Genomic DNA, 21675 nt, shown 5'->3' with positions numbered 1-21675 from the left:
GCCACCTACAGCCTGTCAGTATTTCTCTGTCTCCAGCAGATGGTGGAGGTGCAAAACCTACAGTCTGTTCTAGTGGCTTAGTGCAGGTGGTAGTTTAGACAGAATGTTAGCCTAAAAAAAAAAAAAGGGAATTCTTCATAAAATATTCATCCCAAAAGGATCAGTGTGGAGACAGTTCTAAGCCTCCCAGGGGTTGCTAGGTCCTGAGGGGACCACCCCCCTTGGTTACAGAGGCGGCTGAAGGTTGAGGGCCCTATTGGCAGTCCAGTGCAGCACTGGGGGTGACACCGGGGAGCCCAGCTCACTCCCTCCAGTAGGAACAGGACCCGGAGGCTATCGGGCAGGTTGTTTAAAAAAAAAGAAAAAAAAATTTTTTTTTGAGTTTTTCCTTTCCCTGGACTCTCCCTTCCCTTGCGATCGAGTTTGGGCCCTCTGCGTTGCTTTTCACCGCTATTTTCGCTTATTTTTAGCTGCAGGAAATTTGTTTTTTTTTTAAGTGAAAAAATGCCGCGGAGGACAGTATACCGGGCGTGTGGTGCCTCGCGTGCCTGTCGCGGGACGGACTTTGCTCTCGTTGTGTGTCCGGGGGAGAGGGAGCCTTCACAACCCCTAGGAGGGTCGTTGTGCGGGTCCAGTCTGTCTCCGGGTCCAGTCTGTCTCCGGAGCTTTGAACGGGCGCCATTTTGGACTTGCTCGAGTTAGTGAGGTCGGCGGTGCTGTCAGTGGCAGGGGAGGGGATTCTCCCGCCATCTTTATCCCCTCAAACAGGGGTCCCTGAGGGGGACAAATCAGGAGGGCTTGGTGCAAAAGTCAACGTAGATATCCCCGAGGGGGGATACTGATGATTTTTCTTCTGCCTCTTCTTTTCATCGGATTTGTATTGCTGTTACACAGGGCATTTAAAGCACAGAAAGTGGGAAAGAAGAGGGCGCTGGACAAGTCCCTCTTATCGGACCCTCCGGCCAGGCCTAAGAAGTGAACCAAGTCTGCTGAGGGCATAGGACACCCTAAGGCGAAGCAGCCATTAAGGTTAGTGCCACCTCAGCCTGAGTCCGATACATCTACGGAATCTGACGACCAGGATGATTTGGATGAACCATCTCAGCCCACGAGGGTCCGTCTCTTTAGGAAGGAAGAATTGGGGCCTCTAATTCCCGCTATTTTAGGGGAATTGGGTATTGAGGTACCCCAGGAAGAATCCCAGCTGGGATCTACTGACCCCGTGTTTTTAGGTCTGCGTGGGCCACCCTCCTCCTTCCCTTTTCATTTCTCAGCCACGGATTTACTTTTCTGGGAATGGGACACCCCAGACTTGGGCCTGAAAGTTTCCAAGGCAATGGATAAGTGTTATCCTCTGCCAGACTTGGCTTTGGACCTTCTGCGAGTACCTAAGGTGGATGCGGTGGTGTCTGCTGTTACAAAAAAGACCACCATCCCCGTTACTGGTTCTACCGCTCTCAAGGACTTACAGGATCGAAAGCTAGAGCTTAAGTTAAAGAAGATTTTTGAGGTCTCAGCGCTTGGGGTCCGAGCGGCGACGTGTAGCAATTTTTCCTTGCGAGCAGGCTTTCATTGGGTGCAACAACTGCAGGCTAACGATTCGCTATTGGAGGGGGAAGCCCTCCAAGCTGGACGACTTGAGGCGGTCATTGCTTATAGTGTGGTCACCTTTTATGATTTACTTCGCTCATCTGCCAGGACCATGGTATCCGCCATCTCTGCACGTCGTCTTTTGTGGTTAAGAAACTGGTCGGCGGATGTTTCTTCCAAATCCCAGCTGGGATCGCTGCCTTTCAAAGGCAAGCTGCTGTTTGGCAAAGAACTGGAAGATCTGATTCAGTCTCTGGGAGAGAAAAAAGTTCATCGATTGCCGGAAGATAGGCCGAAGCAGAGAGGATCTTTTTCTTCCAAGTCTCAATTTCGTGGGGGTCAAAGATCTAGAACACCTCAAGAGCCCACTTCCTCTTTTTGGCAGAATTCCAACAGACAGCAGTCATGGTCTCAGTCCTTTCGGGGGCGACGCTTTGGCAGACCGAGTAACAACCAGTTCACTCAGGGCGGAAAGCCTTCACAATGATGGGCGGCTGGTCCATTCCTCGATTCTGGTAGTAGGGGGCAAACTGTCTCTGTTTTACAAGGAATGGACCAAACTCACATCGGACCAGTGGGTTCTCTCTGTGATAAGACACGGCTTTGCTTTAGATTTTGCACACTGACCCCATCGGTTTCTGGTCTCTCCATGCGGTTATGCAACAAAGCGTCGGGCGGTAAGGGAGACGTTGCAGCGCCTTCTCGAGCTCGGTGCGATTACTCCTGTTCCTCTATCAGAGCAATGAAGGGGCCGTTACTCCATTTACTTCGTAGTTCCGAAAAAGGAAAGGACCTTCCGACCCATTCTCGACTTAAAACGGGTCAACAGATGTCTGCGGATACCCCGCTTCTGCATGGAGACGTTACGGTCCGTCGTTGTTTCAGTTCGACAGGGGGAGTTTCTAGCTTCTCTGGATCTGATGGAAGCGTATTTACACATCGGGATTCGGACCGATCACCAGAGGTTCCTGAGGTTTTCCATCTTGGGCCAGCATTACCAGTTTCGGGCTCTACCTTTCGGCCTTGCCACTGCACCCAGGACGTTCACCAAGGTAATGATAGTGGTGGCAGCCCAACTACTCAGAGAAGGATTTCTGGTGCATCCGTACTTGGACGATTGGCTGATTCGCGCAAAATCGGAAGCGCTTTGGCAGGTAGCGATATACCGGGTGCTTCAGTTGTTGCGTTCGCTCAGCTGGGTGGTCAACCTGACAGAGTCGGCTAATTCCCTCTCAATCATTGGAATTTCTGGGGGCGTTCGACACACAGCGAGGGAGAGTTTTCCTGATGTCCGAATGCATTGCAAAATTGCAGGGTCAGGTGCGAGTCTTGTTGTCCAAGCATCCTCCAAAAGTCTGGGATTACTTGCAGGTCCTGGGATCCATGACTTCGACTCTAGAACTGGAACTGGTTCCATGGGCCTTCGCTCACATGCGGCCTTCACAACTGGCATTTCTTTCCCGTTGGAATCCGGTTTCCGAACAATTTCGTCTTCCGTTGCCACTGATGGAGTCCACATGGTCCAGCCTAGATAGGTGGCTCCTCTCAGACAACTTGAGCCGCGGAGTTCCCTTGGTGGTTCCAGAATGGACAGTGGTGACTATGGATGCCAGTTTTTCCGGTTGGGGAGCAGTTTGTCTGTGGAAGTCAGTTCAGGGGCAGTGATCCCAAGAGGAAGCCCAATGGTCCATCAATCGCCTGGAGACTATGGCGTTGCGACTGGCATTACAGGCCTTCCTTCCGCTCCTCAGGGGGAAGGCGGTCAGGGTACTGTCCGACAATGCAACCATGGTGGCTTACATCAGTCGTCAAGGCCGAACCCAAGAGTCAGCCTGTGGCGTTGGAAGCTTGCCAGTTAATCAGCTGGGCGGAGCAGAACCTGGTCACCATAGCGGCGTCCCACATTGCCTGGGTCGACAACATTCACGCGGATTTTCTCAGTCGACATCATCTCGATCCCGGGGAGTGCGAGCTAGCCAACGAATCCTTTCAACTCATCTGCGACACGTGGGGCACACCATGCATGGATCTGATGGCGACGTTCAAGAATTCCAAGGCCCCACTCTTCTTTGCTCGCCGCAGAGACACGGGAGCAGAGGGAGTTGACGCTCTGGTTCTTCCCTGGCCGACGAATGTCCTGCTTTGTTTTTCCACCTTGGCCTCTAATCGGCAAAGTGCTCAGGCGAATAGAACTTCACTCGGCAGAAGTGATCCTGGTGGCTCCTGAGTGGCCGCGGTGTCCATGGTTTGCGGATCTGGTCAATCTAGCGGTGCAGGGTCCTCCTCGGTTCCCGGATCGTCCAGATCTACTTCACCAAGGACCCGTCTGTTTCGACCAGGTCAATCGCTTTTGTCTAGCGGCATGGCTTTTGAAAGGCGGTGTCTGAAATGCAAGAGGTATTCGGACGCAGTGGTGTCTACACTTTTGAGGTCATGTAAAGCTTCCACCTCCTTGTCTTATGTTTGAGTTTGGAAGGCCTTTGAGGCTTGGTGCGTAGACAGGGACATTGTGCCTACCCGAGCTTCCGTACCGGATATTTTGGGTTTCTTTAAGCTGGTTTAGCTAAGGGATTGTCGTGTAGTGCGACACACAGAGGTGCATCCAGGCCAGGTGGTTCTGGTGGTGCCGGAACACCTGCAGCGGCCATGGTTCACGGATCCGGTGGGTCTTGTGATACAGTCCCCTCCAGCTGGCTCACCTGGCAGGGATGCTTCAGCAAGGTCCCATGTTTTCTGATCAGGAAGATCGCTTTTGAGAGGCAGCGGTTGCACTTAAAGGGTTATTTGGAGACTCATTTCCATGTTGCTTCAGGCTAGACGACGTCCTACGTCTATGGCTTACATTCGGTTCTGGAAAGTGTTCGTTACTTGGTGCCTTTAGCAGCATCTGGATTCCCTGTCTGTGAGTGTTCCACACATTCTGGACTTCCTGCAGTTAGGGCAGTCAATGGGTCTGGCTTACAATTCTCTCAGAGTTCACGTATTTGCCTTGGGTTGCTTTAGGGGCAGGGCAGGTCTTTAGCTTCCCATCCGGATGTGGTGCATTTTCTCAGAGGAATCGAGCATTTATGACCTCCGGTTAGGAAGTTGTGTCCGGATTGAAATCTCAATCTGGTATTTCGGGTACTTTCTAGGGCCCACTTTGAGCCCTTAAAGGGAAGATCGTTGAAGGATCTGACGTTGAAGGCTGTTTTTCTGGTAGCCATATGTTCAGCCAGGCAGATTTTGGAGCTCAAGCTTTATCTTGTAGGGATCCATTTCTTTGGATGGTGCCGCACTTTTTACAAAAGGTGGTTTCCTCTTTTCATTTGAATCAGATGGTGAACCTGCCAGCCTTTCCAGAATGGTCTAGGATGTCTCTGCCAGAGAGGGATCTGCATCTTTTGGATGTACACAAGACCCTGTTGTGGTATCTGAAGATTACGAATTCCTTCGACATTTGGATCACCTCTTTGTATTGCTCGGAGGGGTGAACAGAGGAGCTAAGGCTTCAAAAGCTACGATTTCTCGCTGGTTGAAAGAAGCCATTTCTTCCGCTTATATTTCTAAGGGTCATGCAGTACCTGTAGGATTGCGAGCTCATTCTATAAGGGTGCAGGCGACCTCCTGGGCGGAGTATCAGTTGGTATTGCTGGAGGAAATATGTAGAGCAGCGGCATGGTCACTTTTTCATATTTTCACCAAGCATTACTACTTGGATGCGCAGGCTCAGGAAGGTGCTCCTTTTGGTGAGAATGTTTTATATGCGAGTCTTTCTGGATCCCGCCCAGTGTAGGATGCTTTGGTACAGCCCACTTGTCTGGACTGATCTGGGTATGAACAGGAAAGGAAAATTGCTTCTTACCTGCTAATTTTCATTCCTGTAATACAACAGATTGGTCCAGAGACCCAGCCTGTTGTTACTGCTGAAAGACTGACTATCCTGGTATGTTTTGCAGAAAATGTACACATTGTAAATAAGTTGAGTTGTTTTTTTCAGTGTTTGATTTTTTTTTCTGGAAGCATGGAGGGCTCCCCTTGGGGGGGTTCCAACCCTGAATTCCCTGTTCGCCCTGAAAGTTAGGGTGGTAGACTCTGCTCTTTAGCTTGGGTACAGTTCAATACTGAGGGACTGCAGACGGCATTCTTGGTTATGTAGCAGTTCCTCAAAGTTTTGTTCTCTGCCTCCATCTGCTGGTAGGGATGCTTAACCCACTTGCTGGACCGAATGTGTTATTACAGGAACGAAAATTAGTATGTAAGAACCAATTTTCCCGTGCTGGTTCTGATTTATGTGGAAACCCAAGGAATAGCCTATAAAAAATGCAGCAGGTCAAGACTAGTGGCTAAGTTATGGTTAAATTCAGTTTGTTTATTTTGTTTTGGTTTGCAGGTGTTCGAGCGAGGTCTGCAGGCGACACCCCTGAGCTTGGATCTCTGGATACACTTCATCACCTTCCTGCAAGATACCCTGGATATGAATGCTTCAGAGTCCATCCTGAAGATCCGCAGGTATGTCTTTAACAGTCAAGAGACTGCACACTATTACAAATGCGTGCAAGACTCTGAGAGCTGATACTGTTCTGGTGGTCTCTGCCAGAGATTGATATGTGTGTAAGAATCAGGGACTAGCAGGCTGTGAGTAATTAATGTCTTGAATATAGCACCTGTTTTTTTCAGATATTCCAGTGACCTAGGAGTGTCTGCATTGCCAGATGGAAAGACCTGGGTTCCATTCCTGGCTCAGGTTGTAGCCCCGTCAGGCTGGGAACAATAGAGGTTAGGAGACCTCTTTCATTCCTGACTCGGGCTCCTGCTTCTCAGGCTATGAGTGCTGCAGAAGTTAGGAGACTTTGGTTCCGTTTTCAGCTTGTGCTCTTGTCTGAGGAGTTGGGAGCACTACAGAGGTTAGGAGACCTTGGTTCCATTCCTGACTCTGGCTTCTGCTTCTCAGGCTGGTAGATATATCCCAGGAATTGAACGACAGTGCACGAGTATCTCTGAGGTTTGGGCCTTGACATTTAACACCCCCTCAAGCCTGTTGGGTTCTCTGTGTATATTATAGAAGAACATCACTTCTCTTGTGTTCTAACTTTGGCAGTATCTTCGAATCAGCTGTTGCTGCGGCAGGAATGGACTTCCGCTCAGATAAGTTGTGGCAGATGTATGTGACCTGGGAAAGAGAGCAGGGGAACCTAAGAGCCGTAACCACCATCTACGACAGAGTCCTTTCTGTGCCCACCCAGCTGTACAGTCACCAGTTTGAAATGTAAGTTTTAATTATTTGTTTTTTTACATTCCTGCAGCATGAGAGTGGTGTTGGAAATTCAAGGTTTGTCCCTCAGTTAACATCCTCACAAGTGACTGGTGACATTAAACCAAGTCCTAAACACCATTCCTGTTCATATCCAGATCAGTCCAGACAAGTGGGTTTTGCATCCCTACCAGCTGATGGAGGCAGAGAATAAAAACTTGTCCGGCCCTGCTACATAACTGAGAGTGCAATCCCTCAGTATTTCTCTCTCTCCAGCTGATGATAAAGGTGCAAACCTGCAGTCTGAGAGAGATGGGGGGGGGGGGGAGTAAAACATCTTTCTTGTAGGTACCCAGATCAGTCCAGACTCCTGGGTTTTGCCTCCCTTCCAGCAGATGGAGACAGAGTTTTGCAGGCATCGCCTCTTAACCCAGTGTGCCACCTGCATCTCCTCAGTATTTCTCTGTCTCCAGTAGATGGAGGTGATGTCAACCTGCATTCTGTACCTGAGAAAAAAAAAAAAAAAATTCCTAGCATGTAGCCAGATGGACTCCGGACCAATGGGTTATGTGCTCCCCTACTAGCAGATGGAGATTGAGTCAGGTTTCAAAGCTGACGTCCCCTTAGATATACTCCTGCAATGACCTCGGCCATTCAGTATCTCTCCATCTCCTAGCAGATGTGGACGCTATCCCCACACCAGCAGCGGTGTTTAGTGGGATTGCAGCACTAGTTCGAAGGAGAAATTTACCTTGAAATTGAGAGAAAGATAGAGCCCTGCTCTCCTGCAGTGATACCTAAGGGTCCCTCCCCCAGATGAGAATTCCTGAAGTGATTTCCGAGATCCCTCAGAGGTGTGCTTTGCTCCGGTAGCCGGCTCCCAGTGTGGACTTTGCTGCTGAAGCAGCTGAAAGGCAGCAGGTGCAGGAAGCTGAGCATGGCGGTGACGGCCTAACCCTCTCCCCCCGCAGCTGGAGACAGTCTCTGTACTCAGCTGGTAAGCACTGAGACCATGTAAGTAGAGAAGAACTCCTCCGATCCAGAGACTGGGAAGGGTTTCGGTAAGTCTTTCCTCCGGTCTCCTTGCTCAGCTCGCCGTACCGACGACGTTTCCTATCCCGTTAGGATGAGGGAAGGGTGTTTCTGAGCGGGTTGTGTGGCCCCCCCTGATGGGCTAGGCCCCGCATCAGGCTCGGTGGACATTCCACGTGGCAGGCTGCGGCGGCACCATCTTGCACGTGATTTGGTTTGGCGCCATTTTCCCCCCTTCTTCGGTACGCATGGTGCGGGCCGACCCTTGTGTGCCTAAATACGCACAGAACCAAGTGCACGCACACTTTAGCGCACTTAGATTTTGTGCTGAGGCGAGTCTGTGTGTGCCCGAGAGGTACTACGCATCTGAATGCACAAGCTACAGAGTATTATGGCCCTAGCAGCAAAGAAGCTCAAGCAACACTCCCTTTGTACTGTCTGCCATATTTGGGCTGCACAGTCTGACCTGGAATCCTCCCTGTGCCAGCACTGTGAGTTAGCCCAGGGAGGGCTGAACTCTCAGAACTTTTCCAAGACAGGCCCCTTCCAGGCGGAGGACGGGTCAGCCACGACCTTATCTGGTAGCACCCTGGACCTGTGCAATTCCTGGGCTGTGTCCTTCCCAGGAGAGGGCAGTTCATTGGCTCCTACTCTGGTTCCTCCTGGGCTAAATATGGACCCAGCGGCCTTCTCTTGGTTGGAATTCTTTCAGGGCCTTCAAGCTTTTCTTCAGATGCAGTCAGCTGCTGAGCCCCAGCTGCGAAGGCATCTCCCTACCAGCTAGGTCCTGACAGGGACCCAGACACCATGGACGATGATGGGGATGCAGATTCTTTGGAGGACCGGGAAATCCCTCCAGGCCTGGAGTCATACTGGAGCATGCTTTGATTTTTCCACCAAGATGATTTACTGGACCTAGTCTCCCAGACCCTGAAGACTCTGGGAGTTCTGGGCACGGACCCTATGGCGGAACCAAAGAAGAACCCCGTCCTGGTGTGTCTATGGAAAGCCTCTTGCTATTTCCCGATTCTGGAAGCCATCCAGGAGTTGATTGACCTGGAATGGGACGCTTCGGAAGCAAGTCCTAAAGGAGGTCGGACCTTGGAGGCCTTGTACCCTCTGGACCCGGTGGTCAAGGAACGCCTGCGTTTCCTGAAAGTGGATGCCTGGTCTGCACCGTCTCGAAGTGAACAATGATCCCAGTAGAGCAGTGGTGGGCAGTTCTGGTCCTCAAGGGCCACAAACCAGTCTGGTTTTCAGGATATCCCTAATGAATATGCATGAGAGAGATTTGCATGCACTCTGCCTCAGTTGTATGCAAATCTATGTCATGCATATTCATTAGGTTATCCTAAAACCTCGACAGGTTTGTGGCCCTTGAGGACTGGAATTGCCCACCCCTGCAGTAGAGGGAAGAGCGGCTTTGAAGGATGCTCACGATAGGCGGTTGGAATCCATCCTTAAGGAAGCCTTTGGCGCAACAGCAATGACACTGCAGATCGCTTCCTGTTGTGCCCTGGTGGCTCGTTTGTGTCTGCTTCTCTTGAGAGAGGCAGATAGCTCAGGGGCACATACCGGAGAGGCCGTCAAGCCCGCCGCGGCCTTGCTAGCGGATGCAAGTTCTGACCTAGTGCGTACCTCAGCCAGAGGAGTAGCCTCACTGGAGGTAGCCAGAAGACAGCTATGGTTGCTTAATTGCTCACAGGGCGCAATTTCTAAGACAAACCTCACAAAGATGCCCTTTAAGGGTTCTTTCCTATTTGGAAGCAAATTGGAGAAGCTTGCCAGTAAGTGGGATGAATCTCCAGAGCCCCGGTTATTGGAAGATAAGAAAAAAAGGTTGCAGTGTCCCTCACCTATGATGGGTCGGGCCAGGGGCTCCCAGCGCTTCCGGCCCTACAGAAACTTGTCAATAAAGACATCTCAGTCCTTGGGAAGGTCTCAGCCCTTTCAGAACTGACAACCAAAAAGAGGAACAGGTTCGGGTTCAGGTTTGACCCGAACTTCCCAATGACGTTTGGCTGACCCATCCACGGGACGAGGAGATAGGGGACTGACTATCCCTTTTCTTCAGTGGTGGGTCGAGATTATGTTGGACAAATAGGTACTGGACAATTAGGGGTGTGCATTTGTTTCCTACGTATTTGTAATCCGCAACGTATAGAGCCATATTCGTTGTATTCGTGGGGAAGCGAAACGTATCGAGATTCCCCACGAATACAACAAATCTTCGCCAAATTATTCGGCCGTCTAAAGAGGCGAATTTAAACAAACCCTCCACCCTCCTGCCCCCACCCCCCCCCGAGACTTACCAGAACTCCCTGGTGGTCCAGCAGGGGGTCCGGGAGCCATCTCCTGCACTCACACCCTCGGCTGCCAGTATTCAAAATGGCGTCGATAGCCTTTGACCTTCTATGTCACACGGGCTACCGGTGCCATTGGTCAGCCCCTGTCACATGGTAGGAGCAATGGATGGCCGGCAGCCGAGGGTGTGAGTGCAGGAGATGGCTCCCGGACCCCTCGCTGGACCACCAGGGAGTTTTGGTAAGTCTTGGGGGGGGGGGGGTCAGGAGGGTGGGGGGTTGTACTTAATTCAATTTTAGCTGGGAAACGAATAAGAATTAACATATGTACGTATCGGGGGGGCCCCCCTTGCCGAATGCAACGTATCTGCCCCCCGACGAATACATCCCTACTGGACATCATACAAGAAAGATACGTTCTGGAATTTTGCAGCATCCCTTGGCACATGTTCTTGATGTCACCTTGTTGCTCCTAGCACAAAAAACTGGCAGTGGAATCCACGCTAATAAAGCTCCTCAGTCTGAGGGCTATAACTCTGGAACCTATACCCTGAGTAAATACGGGGCATTATTCCATGTATTTCATCGTACCCAAGAAAGACTGTTCATTCCGACCCATCCTGGATCTCAAGAACGTCAACCACCATCTGCATGGAAACTCTTCGCTTTGTCATAATGGCCGTGCAACCGGGAGTGTTCTTAACCTTCCTGGACCTCTCAGAGACCTACCTTCATATTCCAACCTGTCAAGACCACCAGCGTTTCCTACTCTTTGCAGTACTGAACCGCCATTACCAGTTCCGGGCGTTGCCCTTCGGCCTGGCAACCGCCCCCAGAACATTCTCTAAAATTATGGTGGTCGTGGCAGTGGAAATGAGGAAAGAAGGGATCCTGGTGCACCCTTACTTGGGTGACTGGCTGATCCGGGCGAAGTCGTTGGAAGAGAGCTTCCAGGTGATCACCAGGGTCAGGTCCCTCCTACAGGAACTCGATTAGGTCGTGAACATGGACATGAGCAGCCTCAAGCACTCCCAGTCTTTAGAGTACCTGGGAGTCCGGATCAACACCAAGCAGGACAAAGTCTTCCTCCCTCCTCGAGGATAAGGAAACTAATGTGCCTAGTGAGTGAGTTGACGAACACAATGCGCCCCAGGGTGAGGTGCTATCTCCAGGTCCTCGGCCTGATGGCATCAACCCTGGAGGGTAGTACAATGGGCGAGGGCACATATGCGGCCACTCGAACTCTCCCTGCTGTCACATTGGAACCTACTATCTCAAGACTACTCGATTTGCCTCCACCTACCGATGGAAGTATGTTCTTAGCTCCAGTGGTGGCTACAGGAAGTGCATCTAAGCAAGGTCCCCACCGAACTGGCTAGTCCTCACCATGGACACAAGCCTCCGAGCGTGGGGAGCCCACTGTCAGGAATTGACCACCTAGGGGCAATGGACCAGTGAAGAGACGCTAAGCCTGGAGGAGGAAGTGACGTCACTTCCCATGCCGGCTGCCTCTTAGAGGAGCTCTCAGCCCCGGAGCACTTTTCGCCACAAAAACACCGTGCCACCCACCCGAATCGCGGCGATTTTTGGGCACTTGGGAAGCGGAACGCTGAGGGGCCATGGCGCAAAAAAAAAAAAAAGTGGACTTTGCCAAATTTTCCTACAGCAAAGGGGGAGAGGTGCCGGACCTCCAGGGCCCTAAAATGGCGGTGGCAGTCGAGCAGGAGGACCCGGAGCACGTGGAATCCGACCAGGACCTCCCGGACCCAGAGCGTCCCCTCCGATCCGAGATGCGCTCCTGGTTTATGGAGCTGCGACGCGACATTAAAGGCTTTAAAACGGAAATCGCTGAAAAGCTGCAGGAAATGCGGGAGGACAACGCGGCCTTGGGCCGCCGTGTGGATGACGCGGACCTTCGCTTGGATGAGCACGAGGAGCGCTGGCAGCAGCAGCAGCTGGAGGTGACCGCATTAAAATCCGCACAAACGATCTTGGAAGCCAAACTCGAGGATTTGGAGAACAGGACCAGACGCTGTAACCTTCGTTTTAAAGGTGTGCCTGAAACAGAGGAATATCAGGACTGTGTCTCTATTATTCAAAAAATATGCCTCTGGCTTCTTGGGAATTCGGAGACCGGCAGCGAGGGTCCTGCGTCGGATCCAGGGATAGAACGAGCGCATCGGTCCCTGGGACCCAAGTCCGGCAACAGGGTACGTGACATTGTAGTCTGCTTTCACTCCTATGCTTATAAGGAGAGGATCGCTGCAGCGGCCAGGAAGCAGCGTGTTTGGAGTTGGGAGGGGAATGACATTTCCATTTTTGCAGATCTGGCGGCGAGTACCCTGCGCAAACGAATGGCTCTGCGACCGGTCACCTCTGCTTTGGCCAGTGCTTCCATACGTTACAGATGGCTGTTCCCCTTCGGCCTCTGGTTCCAAGTGGATGGGAAATCCTATAAAGTTCACAGTCTGGAAGATGCGGTGCAAGCCCTGAAAGCCGTGGGTATTACTGCGGATATTCCGATATCTAAAGAGGTGGCTTCTTCAGGCTCCAGACCAGCCGCCCCACGCTGGCAACGGGTTACCAAAGGAGGCTGTCTGCTTCGGAGGAATGCCAGCGACCACGGGGAATCTGGGACCCTCACCTGAATTGCCTAGCCCATCCAGTTGTCTGGGCTCTTGTTGACTAGGTTGTCGTGAAACTGACTGCCTTTTCAGATGCGACTCAGCGTCTCTGTTCGCTTATTTCATGGGGTGGACTTATTCTGTTGTCACAGCGTGTATTCTGACTTTATGATCATCAATTGATTGCTCCGGGGGGGGGGGGGGGCCAGACTCCGCACCCCGCACCCCGGCATGGTTTCTTCCTCCGTGTTCTTCTCTGGAAGGTGTGGAACCATCCAGGATATTTGCTGGGGGGGGGGGGTGTTTAGCTTCACAATGCCCGGCTTTCACGCTCTTAGAGTGTTATATGGTAGTCAGTATGGCCAGGGGTTCCCTCTATTTAGGTGGACTGCCGGGCTATTACACAGGTATGGCTGCGTTTGGGGTTTTGTTATTGGATTCTTCTGGGCCGGCGCTCTTGGTTACCGGTGCTGGGCTGTGGGATTGGGGGAGGGGAGGTGCAGAGATATCAAGATTATGACCTCAATTACCTTCCTCTCCCTTAATGTTAAGGGATTGAACTCAGGCAGGAAACGGAAGCTCTTATTCCAAGAAATAGACAGGTTATCTGCCCAGGTGATTTATGTCCAGGAAACTCACCTACGCCAGCGTTATGAGGGCCTCTTACGCTCGGATAAATACCCCCATCAATTTTGGGCGGCGGCGACACCTGCCTCCAGATATTCGGGTGTGGGAATACTGGTGCATAAAGACATTCACTTTGAGGTACGGAATATTCTTTCTGACCCGCTAGGCTGCTACCTTCTCCTTAATGTAGTTCTGGGCAGGGAGTCTTATACACTTTGTTCGGTGTATGGTCCTACCTCTCAGAAAGAAGCGTTTTATACTAAATTGTACAAGCTGTTAATGGATCATGCGGAAGGAAGTGTTATTTTGGGGGGGGATTTCAATTTGACGCTTAATCCCCGTTCCCTGTACGTACCAGGATCAGTCCAGGACACCTGGGTTGTGACTCCGCACCAGCGGGTGGAGACAGAGCAAAACTTGTGGGCGGAGCCATATATAAGCCCCTGTGCCAGTCACAGCCCCTCAGTCTTACTCTGTCTCCAGCAGGTGGTGCAGGTGCAGTCACAGCCTCTGCCTGCACTGATTGTGGTAGTTAGGTTTCTTTTTTCAGATTTTTCTCTTTTGAGTTTAATTTCCTTTTAAATTTGGCTGTTTTTTAGTGAGTGGTGTCCTGTCTGCCCTGCCTCCCAGGGGGGCTGTGAGGTTCTGAGGGGACCACCCCCCCCTGGTTGAGGCCGCTGCTAGGGTCGAGGACCCGGCTTACTAGTAGCAGCGCTAGGGGTTGACACCGGGGAGCCCGGTTCACTCACCCCTCTTGCAACAGGGCTTCAGGACCGTGGACAGCGACAAGCGGTAAAAAAAAAAAAAAAAAGTTTCTATTTTTCTTTGTTTGCGCCGGCTCTCTGCTACTTAGTGCTGCCGCTCCGGTTTTTTCGGGGGGGAGGTGCTGGTCGCGGGGGGGGTAGTCGTGGCGTTATTTTGGTAAAAAAAAAAAAAAAAAAAGTTTCTATTTTTTTTCTGTCAGCGCTTGTATTTCCCGCATTTTTTTGCTGCCATGCCTCGCGGCTCTTCTTGCCGGGCCTGCGGCTCGGCGCGCGCGCGGCTTTCGAGGGACGGCCTCTGTGCTTCTTGTCTCCCGGGCGATGAAGGCTCGTCGGGGGCGTCTCGGGGGGTCCGTTCTCGGGCCGCGCGTTCGCCACCGCGCGCCAGTGCTCTGCCTGACAAACAGCAGGATCTTTTCCCGCTCAGCGCGGGAGTGGCGGCCATTTTGGCCACAGGCAAGGAAATCAGGCGGGAGCCGGCAGGGAACTCTGCTATGCCTCCACCGCTTTCTCCGCAGTCAAGTCTTGCGGGGGGGGTCGCTCCGGAGAGGTCTCGGTCTCGGGAGGGTTCCGGACTCGATTCCTCGGACTCGGCTTCTTTTTCAGAAGATTTTGCGCTTCTTCTACGCAAAGTCCTTAAGTGTAAGCGCAGTAGGCGTAGGCGAAAAGGAGCCTCCGAGGGGGGCCTTAGTAAGCATGCCTCAAAGAAGCGGACGACTGGAGAAGTCGAGGGGTCCGCCAGACAGCCCCTGCGGGGGAAGCAATCCCTGCGGGGAGTCCCACAGGACTCGGAATCGGAGTTTTCCTCCTCGACGGACACGGATCCTGCCGAAGAGCCCCTGATGGGGGCTGAGGACACAACGGCGGACGGCTCCTCCCAGCCTAGAGCGAGCAAAGGAACTCAGGCAGTTGAGGGAGATGATCCCAAAGTGGTCCGCCTCTTCCGTAGAGACGAACTGATACCTCTAATCCCGGCTATTCTTAAGGAGCTAGGAATTGAGGCTCCGTCAGTGGGGGTCCGTCAGGAGGCCAACATGGATCCGGTTTTGCTAGGTCTCACGGGACCGGCAGTGGCTTTTCCTTTTCATTTTTCGTCCACGGATATTTTGTTTAAAGAATGGGATACCCCGGAGCTGGGTCTCAAGGTCAGTAAGGCCATGGATAAACTGTATCCACTCCCTGAAGATGCGCTAGACCTTCTCAAATTTCCGAAAGTGGATTCAGCAGTCTCGGCGGTGACAAAACGGTCTACTATCCCGGTTACAGGAGCGACGGCTCTCAAGGATATCCAAGACAGGAAGCTGGAGGTACAGCTTAAGAAGATTTTTGAGGTGTCCGCTCTAGGAGTACGGGCCGCTATCTGTACTAACTTCGCAATGCGGGCTAGTCTGCGCTGGGCCCAAGTTCTTCAGGCGAATGCTGATCTCTCCCCGGAAGAGGCGTCTCAAGCTGATCGTCTTGAGGCGGCAATAGCGTATGGAGCAGATGCTTTACATGATCTATTACGGACCTCTGCCAGATCCATGGTAGCGTCTGTTTCGGCGCGTCGCCTTTTGTGGTTACGAAACTGGGCAGCGGATGGCTCTTCTAAAGCTCACCTTGGAGCACTGCCATTCAAAGGTAAGCTGCTATTCGGCAAAGAATTGGATGACCTGATGATCTCCCTAGGAGAGAACAGGGCGTTTAGGCTGCCTGAGGATAAGTACAGAGCGCGGTCCTCCTTCTCCTCCAGGTCACGGTTCCGTGGTTCCAGAAAATCACGTCCTTCTCGTTCCTCGGGTCCCTCGTACAGGTCTTCTTCCTCCCGGGCCTCTCAGTGGCAGCAATCCTTTCGAGGAAAGCGGTTTGGCAAACAGGGAGGAACCTCGACCGCGGGAGCTCACAAGGGACCGCAATGAAATGCGGTCGGTCCAATCCTCGCCTCAGTCTCTGCACGAGATCCCAAATGTCGGGGCGCGGTTAACGTTGTTTTTCGAGGATTGGGCCAGAGTTACTTCGGACCAGTGGGTCCTCGACGTGATAAGACACGGTTACGCATTAGATTTTGTTCGAATTCCAGCGGACAAGTTCCTAGTCTCTCCTTGCAAAGCTCCGACCAAAAAGGTGGCAGTGCTAGACACCATCCGGCGCTTGGGAGCTATCGTTCCGGTCCCTATCCATCAGCGCGGCAAAGGCCGTTACTCCATTTACTTCATAGTCCCAAAGAAAGACGGCACGTCAAGGCCGATCTTGGACCTCAAAGGCGTAAACAGATGTCTACGCGTTCCTCACTTCAAGATGGAGACGATTCGTTCGGTTATTGCTTCGGTAAGGCCAGGCGAATTCTTGGCTTCTCTGGACCTCACGGAGGCGTACCTGCACGTGGGAATTCGGCCGGAGTTCCAGAAATTCCTAAGGTTTTGCATCCTGGGGCGGCATTTTCAGTTCCGGGCGCTACCGTTTGGTCTAGCAACCGCTCCTCGCACGTTCACAAAAGTGATGGTGGTAGTTGCGGCGCAACTACGCCGAGAAGGTCTCCTGGTTCACCCTTACCTGGACGATTGGTTGATTCGCGCAAAATCCAAGCCTCTGTGTCAGCAAGCAGTGGCCAGAGTCCTCCAGGTGTTACAGTCTCTAGGCTGGGTGGTCAATTTCAGCAAAAGTCAGCTGGTACCGACTCAGACCCTAGAATACCTCGGAGCTCTTTTCGACACAAGGAACGGCAAAGTGATCTTGTCCCAGGAACGCAGGGACAAGCTACAGTCTCAGGTGCGACGATTGCTCTCTCTTCACAGTCCTCGAGTTTGCGATTATCTGACGGTCCTGGGCTCGATGGCTTCAACAATAGCTCTCGTTCCCTGGGCGTTCGCTCATCTGCGGCCGTTGCAGTCGTCCTTACTATCCCGATGGCGGCCGGTCTCTGAGGAGTTTTTCCTGCCTCTTCCACTCGAGGGCCAAGCGAGATCCAGCCTCCACTGGTGGCTCGACTCCAAGCATCTCTCCTGTGGAGTGTCCCTGCTGGTACCCAAATGGACGGTAGTGACTACGGATGCCAGTCTCTCCGGCTGGGGAGCAGTTTGCCTAGGAAGGTCGGTCCAGGGGCTGTGGACAGCTTCTCAAACCCAGTGGTCTATCAACAGACTAGAGACCAGAGCGGTCCGTCTAGCTCTCCAAGCCTTTTTACCGTTACTAAGCGGAAAGGCGGTCCGAGTACTATCGGACAATGCAACCACTGTGGCCTACATCAATCGACAAGGAGGGACGCGGAGTCCACAGGTGGCTGCAGAGGCACAGCTCTTGATGACCTGGTCAGAACAAAATCTCAGCAACATAGCAGCCTCTCACATTGCCGGGGTAGACAATGTACAGGCGGATTTTCTAAGTCGTCATCACCTCGATCCCGGAGAGTGGGAGTTGGCGGACGAAGCTTTTCGGCTCATCTGCAGAACATGGGGAGTTCCCCACATGGATCTGATGGCCACATGGGACAACGCGAAGGCTCCACGATTCTTCAGTCGGCGTCGAGAACGGGGAGCAGAGGGCGTCGACGCTCTGGTACTTCCATGGCCGACGGATGTACTCCTTTACGTGTTTCCCCCGTGGCCGATGATAGGCAAGATTCTTCGGCGCATAGAATTGCACCCGTTTCATGTGATCATGGTAGCAGCGGAATGGCCGCGTCGTCCGTGGTTCGCAGATCTCATCCAGCTGTCAGTGTCGTTACCCATTCGTCTCCAGGGGTTCGCGGGGCTCCTACGTCAGGGCCCCGTCTGTTTGGAGGATGCGGATCACTTCTGTCTCGCGGCATGGCTTTTGAGAGGAATCGTCTGAAGAAAAAAGGTTACTCAGACGCGGTGATAGCTACTTTGCTGAGGTCCAGGAAACAGTCTACGTTTCTCGCTTATGTCCGGGTCTGGAAGGTTTTTGAGGATTGGTGCGTGCAGCGAGGGTTGGATCCCTTTTCTGCTTCAGTCTCAGATATTCTAACGTTTCTTCAAGCCGGTCTGACCAAAGGTTTGGCGTGCAGTTCGTTACGGGTCCAGGTGGCAGCTCTTGGTTGTTTGCGGGGTAAGGTCCGAAGAACCTCCCTGGCTCTTCATCCTGATATTTCCCGTTTTCTTCGAGGGGCTAAACACCTCCGTCCTCCATTGCGTCCCCCCTGTCCGTCTTGGAACCTTAACTGGGTTCTTTCCGCTCTAAGCTCCGCTCCTTTTGAGCCATTGAAGCGTACAACTATTAAGGACCTTACTTTGAAGACTGTGTTTTTGGTGGCAATTGCCTCGGCTCGGCGTATTTCCGAATTGCAGGCGCTGTCCTGTAGGGAACCGTTCTTGCGGATTTCCGATTCCGGAGTATCCTTGCGGACGGTTCCTTCCTTCCTTCCTAAAGTGGTGTCGTCTTTTCACGTCAGTCAGTCAGTGGAGTTACCGGCCTTCAGGGTCGGGGAGTCCACTGATCCCCAGTTCAAAGAACTGCGAAAGCTAGACGTGCGAAGGTCTCTTCTTCATTATTTGGAGGTTACTAATCCGTTCCGGGTAACCGACCATCTGTTCGTTTTGTTCTCAGGGCCAAAGAAAGGGGCCGCAGCGTCCCGCACAACGATTGCGCGTTGGCTTAAACAGGCTATTGATTCAGCGTACTTGGTAAAGGGTAAGCCGCTTCCGGTGGGTCTTCGGGCTCATTCGACTCGTTCCCAGGCTGCGTCCTGGGCAGAAGCTTCACAGGTATCGCCTCAGGAGATTTGCAGGGCGGCTACCTGGAAGTCGATGCATACCTTTATCAGGCATTACCGATTGGATGTCCGGGCTACCGATTCCGGGGGATTTGGAGAGAGGGTACTCCGAGCGGGACTCTCTGCTTCCCACCCTCGGTAGGTTTGCTCTGGTACATCCCAGGTGTCCTGGACTGATCCTGGTACGTACAGGGAAAGGAAAATTAGTTTCTTACCTGATAATTTTCGTTCCTGTAGTACCAAGGATCAGTCCAGGATCCCACCCGCAGGGCTTCGCTACAGTAACGGAGAGTCCGCTCATAATTTCTTAAGTTCTGCTGTTCGCTTGTTTTTAGCTCTCCCGGTTGGGGAGCCCAGTTCAAGTTCGAGTTTTTCGGTGTTAGTTTGAATTTTTCTAGCCAGTTTGTTACTTGGTTACATTGCTGCTTTGACATTACATATGACTGAGGGGCTGTGACTGGCACAGGGGCTTATATATGGCTCCGCCCACAAGTTTTGCTCTGTCTCCACCCGCTGGTGCGGAGTCACAACCCAGGTGTCCTGGACTGATCCTTGGTACTACAGGAACGAAAATTATCAGGTAAGAAACTAATTTTCCTTTTTGATAACTCAGCGGGTTCCAGCTCTGACCCTGCCCTGGCCAGGAAGGCGCTCAAACGGATTCTTACGCTTATAGCTGGGGTGGATGTCTGGCGCTCTCGCTTCCCTACTTCCCGCAGCTATACCTACTTCTCACCCTCGCACAACAGCTATTCCCACCTGGATATGTTCATGCTTGACCGGACCAAACTTAGGGGGTAATTTTCAAAAGGAGTTATGCGCATAAATGTAACTACTATTGTAGCAATTTTCAAACGCTATTTACTCACATAAAGTGCATTTACGTGAGTAAATCCTATGGACAATTCAATGGCATATATTGTAGCAATTTTCAAAAACCCACATACTCGAGTAAAGTGCATTTACTCGAATAAAGCCCAGTTTTACTCAAGTAAATGCTTTTAAAAATCAGGCCCATAATGCGGTAACAGGGGTTGATATCGAACCTATAGTTTGGTCAGATCATGCGCCTATATGGTTTAAATTGCGTATGAGCCCGTCTGATGTAGGTCAGCGTTTTTGGCGGCTAAATGATTCCCTCCTGGACGATGGTAACTTTCAGCAGCAATTGACTCGGGAAATTCGTGAATTTCTACTTCATTATGATACCGGAGAGGTGGGGGCTGGGACCCTGTGGGAGTGTTTAAAGTGTGTTCTACGAGGCTCCTGTATTGCGAGAGCCTCTTTTGTTAAGCAACAGCGGGAGCAAGAGCGCCAGACGTTACTGAAGGCCCTGTCCAAGCTGGAGCGGGCTCATATGCGGGACGGAGCTGGCTCTACACAGCGGGGGTCCATCCAGGAGTTGCGGGATAAGATTATGGCCCTAGATTCTGCCCGTATTGCCCACCAATTGGAATTAGCTCAACAGCGATTTTTTGAGGGTGGGAACAAGGCTAGACGTTACTTAGCCCATAGCCTTCGGCGGAAGCGGGCACAAGCCACTATTTTAAAAATAAAGGATCCCTCAGGGGGGCTTCTTACTGATAATGCTTCTATTCGGGGCTGCTTTCAAAGTTTTTACTCCGCTCTGTACCATGGCGACCCTGATATACAGGAAGCTTCAACTGAGGCATACCTGTCTCGGCTTCCCATCCCTACCTTGACGGCGGCCCAGCGACAATTTTTAGATGGGGACATCTCCGCTATGGAACTTCAGGATGCTATCGACTCCCTCAAACTGGGGAAATCCCCGGGCCTCGATGGGTACACTCCCCGGTTTTATAAATTATTTGCTACAGCCCTAGCCCCTCTTCTGTTGAAATTTTTCAACTCCCTGAAAACGGGGTCGTCCCTGTCAGCCCAGGCCAACTTAGCGGGCATTACACTATTACTTAAACCTGACCGGGACCCATCTGTTTGTGGTTCTTATCGGCCCATTTCTTTATTGAACATCGATGTTAAGTTACTGGCAAAAATCTTGGCGAACCGCTTGAATTGTTTTATTTCTCACTTGGTGGGGCTCGATCAGGCTGGCTTTATTCCTGGGAGGACTACTGCGGATAATGTTCACAAAATTTTGGACATTATCTGGTATGCCCAAACACACAACATCCCGGCAGTGGCTTTGTCAATTGATGCTGAAAAGGCATTCGATCGAGTGCACTGGCCTTATCTTTTTCAGACTTTAGAGCATATGGGGTTTGGCTCCTCTTATTTACAGTGGTTGGGTCAGCTCTATCACTCTCCCCGGGCATGTTTAAAGGTAAATGGAGGCTACTCAGCTCCTTTTGATGTGGGCAGGGGGACTAGGCAGGGTTGCCCGCTATCCCCCCTCCTCTTTGCTTTATTTCTTGAGCCATTTGCTATATCCATATGCGGCAATGCTGACATTTCTGGGGTACCTATGGGCGCCTTGTCTCCCAAGATATCCCTATATGCCGATGACATTTTGTTTACGCTCTCAGACCCAGCCGACTCTCTCGACTCTGTTATTGCTGAGATGGAGGCTTTCGGCAGGGTCTCTGGTTTTGCCGTAAATTGGGAAAAATCAGAGGTTCTTAACATCAATTTACATACCCGCCTGGTCCATTTCCTTCAGGAGCTGTTCCCCTTTAAATGGGCCAAAACCCAAATTAAATATCTGGGCATTCAACTTAGTGTAACACAAGATCTGCTTACCATTAACTATACCCCACTGTGGACTAAATTAGCAAAGGATATGGAGGAGTGGAGTCGTTATCAGATATCTTGGTTG

At 51.8% G+C, this 21675-nt stretch overlaps 1 protein-coding gene across 3 annotated transcripts in view; it reads left to right on the top strand.

Annotated features, from left to right (window-relative positions):
* Positions 1-21675, top strand: part of LOC115097047 — a 175401-nt gene that overhangs the window by 36335 nt on the left and 117391 nt on the right. For all 3 annotated transcript variants that reach the window (XM_029612478.1, XM_029612477.1, XM_029612479.1), the window contains 2 exons: positions 5963-6081; positions 6671-6838. In XM_029612478.1, coding sequence (XP_029468338.1) covers positions 5963-6081; positions 6671-6838 — 287 coding nt within the window. The remainder of the gene's footprint in view (positions 1-5962; positions 6082-6670; positions 6839-21675) is intronic.

The sequence above is a fragment of the Rhinatrema bivittatum genome, chromosome 8 (genome assembly GCF_901001135.1).
Source record: "Rhinatrema bivittatum chromosome 8, aRhiBiv1.1, whole genome shotgun sequence".
Taxonomy (NCBI): Eukaryota; Metazoa; Chordata; class Amphibia; order Gymnophiona; family Rhinatrematidae; genus Rhinatrema; species Rhinatrema bivittatum.
The sequence above is the reverse complement of the archived record's forward strand: the minus strand, read 5'-3'. Positions and strand labels throughout refer to the sequence as shown.